The following is a 10814-nucleotide window of genomic DNA, read 5'->3' on the forward strand; positions in this document are numbered from 1 at the left end:
ACTTAGCATGTGTGTTTTGAGTTTTGGGAAAACATGATCTCAGTGTACAACAAATTATATTAAAGATGGAATTGGCTTCTTCAGTTCCATATTTTTCTTTTTCACATCTTTCCTTCTTAGTTAAAATGAAAGTGACTTGGGGGGGGCGACTTAGCTAAACCCACTTGTTAGTTCTTGTGGGTTTAATGTCTGTTCCATAGTTCACTGTTTTGTATGGATAGAGGGTTTTACTTTACTTCTTTAAATGGGTGCCTTTCTTCCTGTTCATTCTGTCTCCTAATTGTTTTAGCTAGAATTCCAGTGCAGTGTTGGCAGCAGTAATAAAAGTCCTGCCCTTGATCTTAGCGTCATGCTTACGCTCCTTGGTTAGTGTTTGGTATGGAGTTTCTTGTGGTTTCTGGCTTCAGTGCCAGGGTGATTCTGGTTTCACAGCACAAGTTCATAGCTATGGTGTTTTTAGAGAAGATCTTGAGGAGGTTGTTGGCAGTGTCTGTCTGTTTATCTGTCACTATGCTCATTCCCCTCAGTTGCATAAACATGTTTAATTATTCCGTGCTTGGCTTTTTTCTGGGATGGTCTCTGTTAAGGTTTTAATCTCTCTTGTGGTTGGGCCGTGATTTCCTTATATATCTTTGTGTGGCTTTTAACCTTTTCCTGAAAATGAGACAGTTTGGAAATCACAATATGGTGATTCTGTAAATCAGGTACCCCACCTATCTCAAAGTCTTCTGTGCTTTATTGTGATAATGTTGCCATAGTTGTTACTTGTTCAGTTGCTTTTAATCCATCCATCCATCCTCCATCTATCCATCCATCCATTCATCTATCATCCATCTATCATCATTCCTTCCATCCCTTCATCCACCCATCCATCCATCCCTTCATCCATCCATCCATCATCCATCTATCATCCTTCCTTCCATCCCTTCATCCATCCATCCCTTCATCCATCCATCCATCATCCATCTATCATCCTTCCTTCCATCCCTTAATCCATCCATCCCTTCATCCATCCATCCATCATCCATCTATCATCCTTCCTTCCATCCCTTCATCCATCCATCCATCCATCCATCCGTCCATCCATCCATCCATCCCTCCATCCATCCATCCATCCGTCCATCTATCATCCTTCCTTCCATCCCTTCATCCATCCATCTATCCATCCATCCATCCGTCCATCCTTCCTTCCGTCCCTTCATCCATCCATCCATCCATCCCTTCATCCATCCATCCATCATCCATCTATCATCCTTCCTTCCATCCCTTCATCCGTCCATCCATCCATCCATCCCTTCATCCATCCATCCATCCCTCCATCCATCATCCATCTATCATCCTTCCTTCCATCCCTTCATCCATCCATCCATCCATCCCTTCATTCATCCATCCATCATCCATCTATCATCCTTCCATCCCTTCATCCGTCCATCCATCCATCCATCCCTTCATCCATCCATCCATCCCTCCATCCATCATCCATCTATCATCCTTCCTTCCATCCCTTCATCCGTCCATCCATCCATCCCTTCATCCATCCATCCATCCATCCCTTCATCCATCCATCCATCCATCCCTTCATCCATCCATCCATCCATCCCTTCATCCATCCATCCATCCCTCCATCCATCATCCATCTATCATCCTTCCTTCCATCCCTTCATCCATCCATCCCTTCATCCATCCATCCATCCATCCATCCATCCATCCATCCGTCCATCCGTCCATCTGTCTACACATCTGTACACACCACATCAATGAAGTCTGTTCTACTGTCTCTGTAGTCAGCACGTTTCCCTCTCTGTGGTAGTTATTCATCATAAACTGAATCTGAAGCTGAAAGTAAAGTGAAACTGTCCCCCCTGCTCTTTACAAAGGGGCTCTACGCTTGATCGGTCCTCTCATCCTAATCATTTGACCTCAGCTGTCACTTCCTGCATAGAGCTAGAAATGTGGGACAATTATCTCTCACTGTCAACTGGAAACACCCAGAACTGCCTGGGAACAGAGTCTCAGGGAGGTCTTGTCTACAGTGGAAGGACTATAGCATGTCTGTGGGAGGCCAACTGATGTGGAAATGCCACAGTGAAGAAATCGTAGCGTTCAGTCAAGGAAGCAGAAGGCACATGTGCATGTATTCCTCTCTCCTCTCCTGACTGTGACATAACGTGATGAGTGACTTCAGTCTCCTGCCACTGGGACTTCCCAGCAGAGATGGACTCGCAGCCTGGAATCATGAGCTAAGATAAACACTGAGCATCTCACCACAGCAGCAGAAGTGAGACTAGCGTAAAGCATGAGCCCCGCTTTCTTTCAGGGCTTGGTTTGTTCTCCAGACTCACTGTGGGTGGTGACCTTCCGGGGAATGCATTCCCGGCAGCTTCTGACCTTGCCGCCCCATCCCACGGTGTCTGATAAGTCAGCTGCTAGCCCAGCTTCTATCTCATGCTCTGATGGCTAAGGCTGTGTCCTAGAGTTCTTTGGTTTGGTGCCAGCCTAGCCTAGGGTGCTTCCTCTGTGGGGATGGAGTCTACAGACACATCAAGATGTACAGCTTGAAGTGAGAGATCCCAGTGCGCGAAGGCACTTGCAACCAACTGGATTTCAGTCCCCAGAACCCAAAGTGGAAGGAGAGACCCAACTTCCACAAGGTGTCCTCTGATCTCTACATGTGTTCCCTTACACATGTGTACCTGAACACACACACACACACACACACACATACACACATATACACACACATATACATAGATATACACACTCATACTGTTTTACCAGCATAGTGAATATTGTAGTCCTCACATAAGCCAGTGACTGCCAGGAGCTCGGGTCCCCATTTCCATGGCTCCTGCTAAAATAGGCTGAGGTGTGGTTGAGTGAGTAATGAACTCTTCAGTAAATGTGCCAGGTTCTATGGGTATTTGAGAGCATGAGCTCTCTTTTTAATAAGGGTATTTGCCAAAAAAAAAAAAAAAAAAAAAAGCCAAAATAGCTATAATGTAAGGAGCTACTAAATAAATTTAAATTAATTAAAACAAAATTGATCACTTTTAGGAACCCAGGTTTTAGTTCCTGTTAGGCATCTCTGTGAGCCCTACACTGGCTGGTGTCTCATTCCTCAGGATTTCCTTAGCTTATTTAGCCAAATATTTTACAGAGGCAGGAGAGTGCCTGCGACTAATTACCGCAGCAATCATCAGTTTGAATTATTTTCTGCTTAAAGTAGAACATACTAATTCAGGGATTATTGGATACATATCTGCTGTGGGATAAAAATTGCTTAAGTCCTGGGAAGTGGCAGGCAGACAAACAAGCTGACCTCACCACAGAGGATTTATAATCCAAGGTGTATACTCACTAGGCGGGGTGTGTGTGTGTGTGTGTGTGTGTGTGTGTGTGTGTGTGTGTGTGTGTGTGTGTGTGTGTTCCTCTATGCTCAATGTATCAACTCATAAAATAAACCATAAACATAATCACCTTCAACATAACAAAATCGTTTTTAAATGTTATAGCAATACTCTTTGGTTTGCTTTGTTTGGTATTGTTTGTGATAAGCTCTCTCTATGTAGCCCTAACTGTTCTGGAAGTTGGCAGACCAGGCTGGCTTCGAACTCCCAGCTTGTGGTCTAGAGGTGTATACCAACTTGTAACAATCTTTATATTAGTTCTCCCTTGGTTGTTCAGTGACTTAAAATAGCTCGGGTACATCATGTCTTCTAAGACATGTCTTCTAAAACTGATTCATTACAGACTTTTTTACTAGGATCGTATGGCATACAAACAGTAAAGAGGGCTAGCCTTTGCTACTTACAATGGATGTGCCCTCTGTTTCTCTGACTCTGTCATCCTGGTTCACATTGGCACACTGTGTGGAGCACCGGAACCACCTCCAGGGAATCAGTGCACACGCACAATACAAAGGCTGGAGAGAAACAGGTCCCATGATGCTCCTGTGTCTGTCTGCCCATGGCCCAGCACCACCACCTCCCACCCACTTCCCCACCCCCATCTCTCTATGGTAATGATCCTTACTCATGACCTGAGTGGCATCTGGTTTGTTTTACTGACTTTTTTTTTTTTAACTCTTTCACATTTTCAGAAACTATGTAGCTTTTGTTTACTGTTCTTTGCATTTGAATTAGGAATATAAACTAGCACAGCCATTGTAGAAAAAAAATATGGAGCCCCTCAACCAAAAATTAAAAGTAGAACCTCAGTATGATTTAGCAATTCCAACTCTGGGTTTACAGATAGAGAAAACTATATCAGTGTGCAAAAGACATCTGTTCGTTCTCTCAAGTTCACTGCAGTACCAGTCACAACCAAGAAGGCAGCTCGTTGTTCGTCAACAAAGGAGTGGGTAATGGCATCGTGAGGCACGAAGCAATGGATGCCATGTGCTGTAGAAAAGCATAGCTTGTTCTTTGTCACAGTGTGCGGGAGCCTGTGAGATAGATGCTGAACTTTAAATGTGAATATCCTGTCTCTTTTGGACTCATTTGATTAGTCTTTGAAACTTCCACCCTCCCTCCCTCGCTCCTTACCCCCCCCCCCCCCCCCGAATGAGGTGACATTTTAAGACATGCCCACCATTTCCCACTATGTAAGAACATTCTGTGTTCCACGAAAGCCCTCACTTACCAGGAAACTGGGACAGAGGGGAGGACATCCTATTGGGACTGTAGATGAGAGAAGCATGGGAGAATGGCAAAGTAGAAGGATCCAGAGGGTCCTAGAAACTTACAAGTAGAACATTATGATAGGCAGATTTGGGCCCAGGGGTCCCGCTCAAACTAAGGCACCAGCCAAGGACAATACAGGCGGTAAACTTTAAACCCCTACCCAGATCTAGCCAATGGTCAGAACATTCTCCACAGTTGAGTGGAGAGTGGGATATGACTTTCTCATATACTCTGGTGCCTCACATTTGACCATGTCCCCTGGAAGGGGAGACCTGGTGGCACTCAGAGGAAGGACAGCAGGTTACCGAGAAGAGACTTGATACCCTATGAGCATATACAGGGGGAGGTAATCCCCCTCAGGAACAGTCATAGGGGAGGGGAATAAGGGGAAAAGGGGAGGGAGGGAAGAATGGGAGGACACAAGGGATAGGATAACCATTGAGATGTAACAAAAAGAAATTAATAATAAAAAATTAAAAAAAAAAAAGAACATTCTGGAAGGCTTAGATTTACACCACAGTGGTGCTTGCTATCCTGCCCTCACTGCACCCTGGCCCTCAGCTTCCGACAGCTGCTTTCCTTCATTGATGGTCTAGCCTTGAGGTGCAGCCTACTGCCCATGTGTGCATCCCGCATCTGTCCCCTCTCCTGTGTGGGGAATCTCTTCCTAGGAGGTGCATGTCTGGACTCTCTTCATGGTGTGAGGTCGGGAAGCCACTGCTCTGCTGCCTGCTGCTCTGTTTGCTTTTCCTGTCTACACTCAGTACAACCTTGAGCACACTGTCACTCTGAGTATGATTAGGGCGATTTCATTGTACTGAATGGAGCTGCCTTCAGCCTGAACATGGTACACGGGTTCTGAGCACTTCCCAGTGCAGAGTCCATCCCAGTCACTGTCTGCGGTTCCTAGTTGTATTCTGCTGCCAGGCTGGGGGAGAGACTTACTTCCTCCAGGCACAGTTTGCTAAGTTCTTCATCTGACAGGAGATGGAAGAAGGCAATCTCTCAGTGTACTGTGCAGAGGAAAGTCTATTCTCTCTCTCAGCCCATCACCAGAACCAAACCTTTATTAGAGAGAGAGAGAGAGAGAGAGAGAGAGAGAGAGAGAGAGAGAGAGAGAGAGAATGAATATAGAACAAGAAAAGAAAGCACAGGTATTGCTGTGGAATGCACCCAAATCCAAGGCAGATAGGCCAATGGAATACAGTCCTCCTCTTCCTCCTCCTCTTCCTCCTCTCTGTCCTTCTTCTCCTCCTTCCATTTTTGAGAATGCACAGTTTCAAATTTAGCGGAAGGGAAAACTGCTTTTCTCCGTTCACTTTCTCGTGAGTAATTACTCTCTACCGTAGGGTCTTACACGTTTGTTCCGTGGCTTCTCAGCTTTAAAAGGGGAAATGCCTTGGAAGAAAAGGAGAACAAAATAGTGGTTAAGCAGACGGGCTACTTCTTCATCTACAGTCAGGTAGGATCAGGCTTCCCCACCCCGCTGCCCCCTGCACCCCTCCCCCCTGCTGCCCCCTGCGCCCCTCCCCTCTGCTGTCCCTTGCACCCCTCCCCTGCTGCCCCCTGCACCCCCTCCCCCCTTGCTCCCCACCCCCACATTACGGTCCAGTGCTCTCTCACTGTCTTGTACGTACATCTGACGGAGGCCTGGCTTGTCTCTCAGGTTCTGTATACCGACACCATCTTTGCCATGGGTCATCTCATCCAGAGGAAGAAAGTGCATGTCTTTGGGGACGAGCTCAGCCTGGTGACCCTGTTCCGATGTATTCAAAATATGCCAAGAACGCTGCCCAACAATTCCTGCTACTCGGCTGGTATGTAGCTGCTCAGTAGGACGATGCAGACCAGGCTGTGGAAAGTGGGGCTTTTTTAAAAAATCTCAGTGGAGACACCTTCTGCTGTAGACTCTGCTGCTTATTTTTGCAATAGTTCATGTTAACAGAGAAAACTGATAGCATTGCTAAGGGTCATACCAGTTTTTATACAAATTAAGAAGGCGATATAGGGAAGAGCTTTGGCTGCTCTTTGAGAGAACCCCAGCTTGATTCCCAACACCCACATGACAGCTCACAACTACCTGTAACCCTAGTCCCAGGGGGCCTGACACCCTCTACTGGCCTCTTTGGGCACTAAATATACACAGTGCACATATACCCATGCAGGAAAAAATACCAATACACATGAAAAGTAGTTAAAAGAAATGAATATTTTTTAAAAAATAAGAATGAGTGTCACAGAATTTGACATTGGGTCAATTCTTTATTTATTCTGAGACAAATTAATAGGAGTACATAGTGATTTTTTGTCATTTTTGCTACCGTTACACTGTTTCACCACCTTCCTCTCCGGCACTGTCCCTTCCTCATAAACAGGGCCTCCCCCTGCTTCCCTGTCGTTTTACATGTTAGCCCCACTGAGTTTAGTGAGCGTTGCTTCACGAACACAGGAGGGAGGTTATTTGCTGGAGCCTGGCCAAGTTTTAGTAGTGACAACACTGAGGAAAATGGCACCCCCTTCCCCCAGAAGCCATCGACTGTCACTAGTCTTTCATGGAGGGGTGTGGCTACATGGGCCCCTCCCTAACCCATGAAGCAAAGCTGAAGGTCCCAGTCCTGTTCTGGTCTTGTGCAGCTAGCAACACCTGCAGAGCATCCATGAGAGCAGCAAGTCTGTGGTAGGTTTTCTTCCATCGTAAGAACAGCAGCAGGAACAGTGTCAGATATAAAAAACCTGAGGGCTCTCTGGGATTTCTTTCCCTGTCCAGCCCTCCGGCTGCCTCACCGTCTCCCAGCCACACTTCCTTACTATTTGTAACCTTCTCACCTCAGGAGAATCCAAGCCCCAGCAGTGACGTAGCTTCTCCTCAGCTCCGCAGGCTCAGGCTACAGCAAGTCTAGCTACAGGAGGAGCATGTGGTGGGAGAGAGAAGCCTGGTCAGTCCAGAGTGGGAGGGAGGGAACATTGCAGACTGTCGAGGTGAGTTCTCAGGACTAAACAGGTGGCCTCAGACACCTGACTAGTTAGGAACTCCAATTTGCCCCAGCGACCTTGCATGGAGCACAGGACACCAAAGCGCAGGGCAAGGCAGACCATATCAGCTCCAGCCTGTCCAAACTGGAAATCGCCAATGTTTTTCTCATTTTATTTCAAACTGGTCGGTGCTGGTTTGAGAAATCCGCATTTCCCTCGTGCTTTAGAAATCCGCATTTCCCTCGTGCATGTGCATCTCTCTTTCTGTTGTTTTTGACAAATCTTCTCAGAACCCAAATAGCATCTTTCGTCTCAGACAGTTACCACAAACAGTGATGTGAAGCTCGGATTGTGAAATACCCCTGAAGTTTTTTTTTTAAGACTTTCACAAACAAACATCCAATAAATCAGTTGGAAGCAGAAGTGAGCAGGACTCTGTCACAGAGGCCTTGCCACACTACATCTGCTGCCCTCATGACTTCAGCAGCCAGGAGGAAGTCTGTCCTGGTGGAAGTCCCTAATTTGCATAGTGGACTCTGCCCTGTGCCCGGCGCCGAGCAGCATTTTGATACTGTGAAATGTTTACCAGTGGCAAGCCTGTCTACTCTGTTGCTCATATTTGCTGTAGAAAGTCATAGCTAATACTCCCAAACACTTCCCTCGTTTGGCTTCCTCACTGCTCCTTCCTGTGTCCAGGTGCCTCGCGTCTTAAAGGATGAGTCATCTGATATTGAAAATGTCTCAGTAGCCGTAGACCAGAGACAATACATGAGACCCAGCTCTAAGACATTTCAGGCTTGCTACTTCAGTTTTGAGTTTGTTTTATGACCTTACACTAATCTGCCAAAAACCCAAGTGGCTAAGCTTGAGACCCCCAGCATGGTGCTGAGGACCGCTGATGTGTACAAAGATGAATAATTGTTTTGTTGATATGTTGAATAGGCTTCTCATAGGGAAAAAACGTCGCAGCTCGTTGCTACAGCCCAGGAGAGCTAAAGTAACCAATAACTCAGTGTTGGGAATTTAAGCTGGAGCCTGGAGTACAGCAGCAGCTCTCAACCTGCGGGTCAAGACCCCTTTGGGAGTCCCATACCCTGCAGCCAGATATTTACAATAGGTTCATAACAGTAGCAAAACTAGCTATGGTCGTGGAGTAGCAATGAAATAATTTTATGGTTGGGCGTCAGCACAACATGAGGAACTGTATTAAAGGGTCGCAATGTTAAGGTCGGCTTGAGAACCACTGCTAGAGCAGTTCACACCAGTTTCCAGAGCATTCAGTGTTTGCATAGCCCTGGCCACAGTGCTACATCACGTTCAGAGTCCAGGGCAGACAGATCCACACAGCACACCTGCTCTGATCTCTTTTCACGCTTTTTTCGTTAACTACAATAAGGTAATGAATCCTTTAATGCTTTGCCAATTTCAAAACACAATTGTGCAAGTGTGTCTTTGGAGCCTTGCTTGTCTCTGTTGGGTACCTGATACACAACATCTGGTTCCTTGACAATATTTCCCGCTTTCAAGTCACAGGGTACATTGTTATAAATTAGGCACACACAGAGGCACCTGACATTTCAAAAAGTTTATTACTTTGTTTCTTTTGACCATAAAGGTCAATCACAGTGATTTAAGAAAGCTCATAAAGCAGAAGGCTGTGAGAGAAACTCCAAGGATGCCAAAGCAGAGGCCTGCACTCAGGGAGAAACTGTTTAACAGTAGGGATTGATATTAAATAAGGTTTTTCTTTTTAGATGTTTGTTCACTTTTTTGAGACAGGGTCTCACTGTGTAGCCAGGGCTCATTTTTAATGCTGTGTGTGTAGCCAACTCTGAGGTTGGGAATATTGGCATATTTTTTAAACCTTCAAAACTATTTATAGTTTAAACGCAGATTTTTAAGGTATAATTAGGGGCCAGTGAGATGCCTCAGTGAGTAAAGGTGCTTAGCAATCTGAACTTGACCCCAGAACCCGTGTGAAGGTGGGACGGAGAACCAGTTCCACAAAGTTGTCCTCTGGCCTTCCCACATCTGCCGTGACATGTGTCCTTACACACCACGCATGCTCACCCAATAATAACTAACACAAAATCAGTAAACATGAGGCAGCATAATGCTAGGCTTCTCTCAGTGACTCCACGAGATTGTGTGAAAGAGCAAGGTTTGGTCTACATGGTGTTTGCACTGGATCCCTGTCTACATACAGCGAGCGCACGGCTGCTAGATAGAATTTGTTGTTTCCTCTCGTAACTTGCTTTTATTTACTTTTAAAGCTAACAGAATTATGGCCAGCTGTTGTGAGGGAAGTACTTGTGCTGACGTTACACAATAGCTTCCTCTAATGCACTCTCTACTGATCAGCAACCCCAGAGTACTCTTGTCACCCTCTTCTCTCCCAGGCATTGCGAGGCTGGAAGAAGGGGACGAGATTCAGCTCGCGATACCTCGGGAGAATGCGCAGATTTCACGGGACGGAGATGGCACCTTCTTTGGTGCTCTGAAACTGCTGTGACCCACTTAATGGGCTGTGTGGGCCCCTCCCCTCCTCTTCACTGCACCTCCGAGGGGAGAAAATGAACAACTGGAAATACCGGAAGTGGGGAAAGTTTTCATCAAAACCAAGTTTCTTGCGAGCTGTGTTATTTTGGTTCACTGAATCTGGTCCCGAACAGGAGACAGCAGACAGCCACAACCAAAGTGTGTCACGTGAGTTTCGGGAACTGGAGTCCACACTCAGAGGACAGGACCAGGAAGGCTACGCTCTCCAGAGCACGCACCGCACCCTTGCTTCTCGCCTCGACACACACCATCAGAACGCAGGGAGATAACCTTTTTTTTTTTTTTTTGTGACTGGGGTGAGAAGAGGACCCACCTCTGTAGGTCACCAAAACGTTCATGCCAAGTCTCAGGACGCACCTCCTCTCTCGCATTAAGCAGACTCTCCTCTTCACCAGCTAGGACTAGGAAAAGGTTTCGTTGTTTGTTTTCGTTATTTTCAAGTTTAAAATAAACTCGATTAAAAAAATGTTTTAAGTGTCAAATAATTGGACAGAAAAGAGCTGACTGTTGAAGTTGTCCTCTTTTATAGGTCGAGCTTGCAATTGTTTCTGGTATCAAAGCATCCCCTCATTCTAGATTACATGTGTATTCCGTAATAAC

The 10814-nt window shown here is 46.0% G+C and overlaps 1 protein-coding gene across 1 annotated transcript in view; it reads left to right on the top strand.

The window, feature by feature from the left end:
• LOC127209859 (tumor necrosis factor ligand superfamily member 13B-like) overlaps window positions 1-10475 on the top strand; it is a 28730-nt gene extending 18255 nt beyond the window's left edge. Inside the window, exons 3-5 of the mRNA XM_051169492.1 lie at window positions 6032-6144; window positions 6349-6499; window positions 10055-10475. Of these exons, the coding sequence (XP_051025449.1) occupies window positions 6032-6144; window positions 6349-6499; window positions 10055-10167 (377 nt within the window). The 3' untranslated portion in view covers window positions 10168-10475. The remainder of the gene's footprint in view (window positions 1-6031; window positions 6145-6348; window positions 6500-10054) is intronic.
• The last annotated feature ends 339 nt before the right edge of the window (window positions 10476-10814 follow it).

Source organism: Acomys russatus, chromosome 27 (assembly GCF_903995435.1).
Source record: "Acomys russatus chromosome 27, mAcoRus1.1, whole genome shotgun sequence".
Taxonomy (NCBI): domain Eukaryota; kingdom Metazoa; phylum Chordata; class Mammalia; order Rodentia; family Muridae; genus Acomys; species Acomys russatus.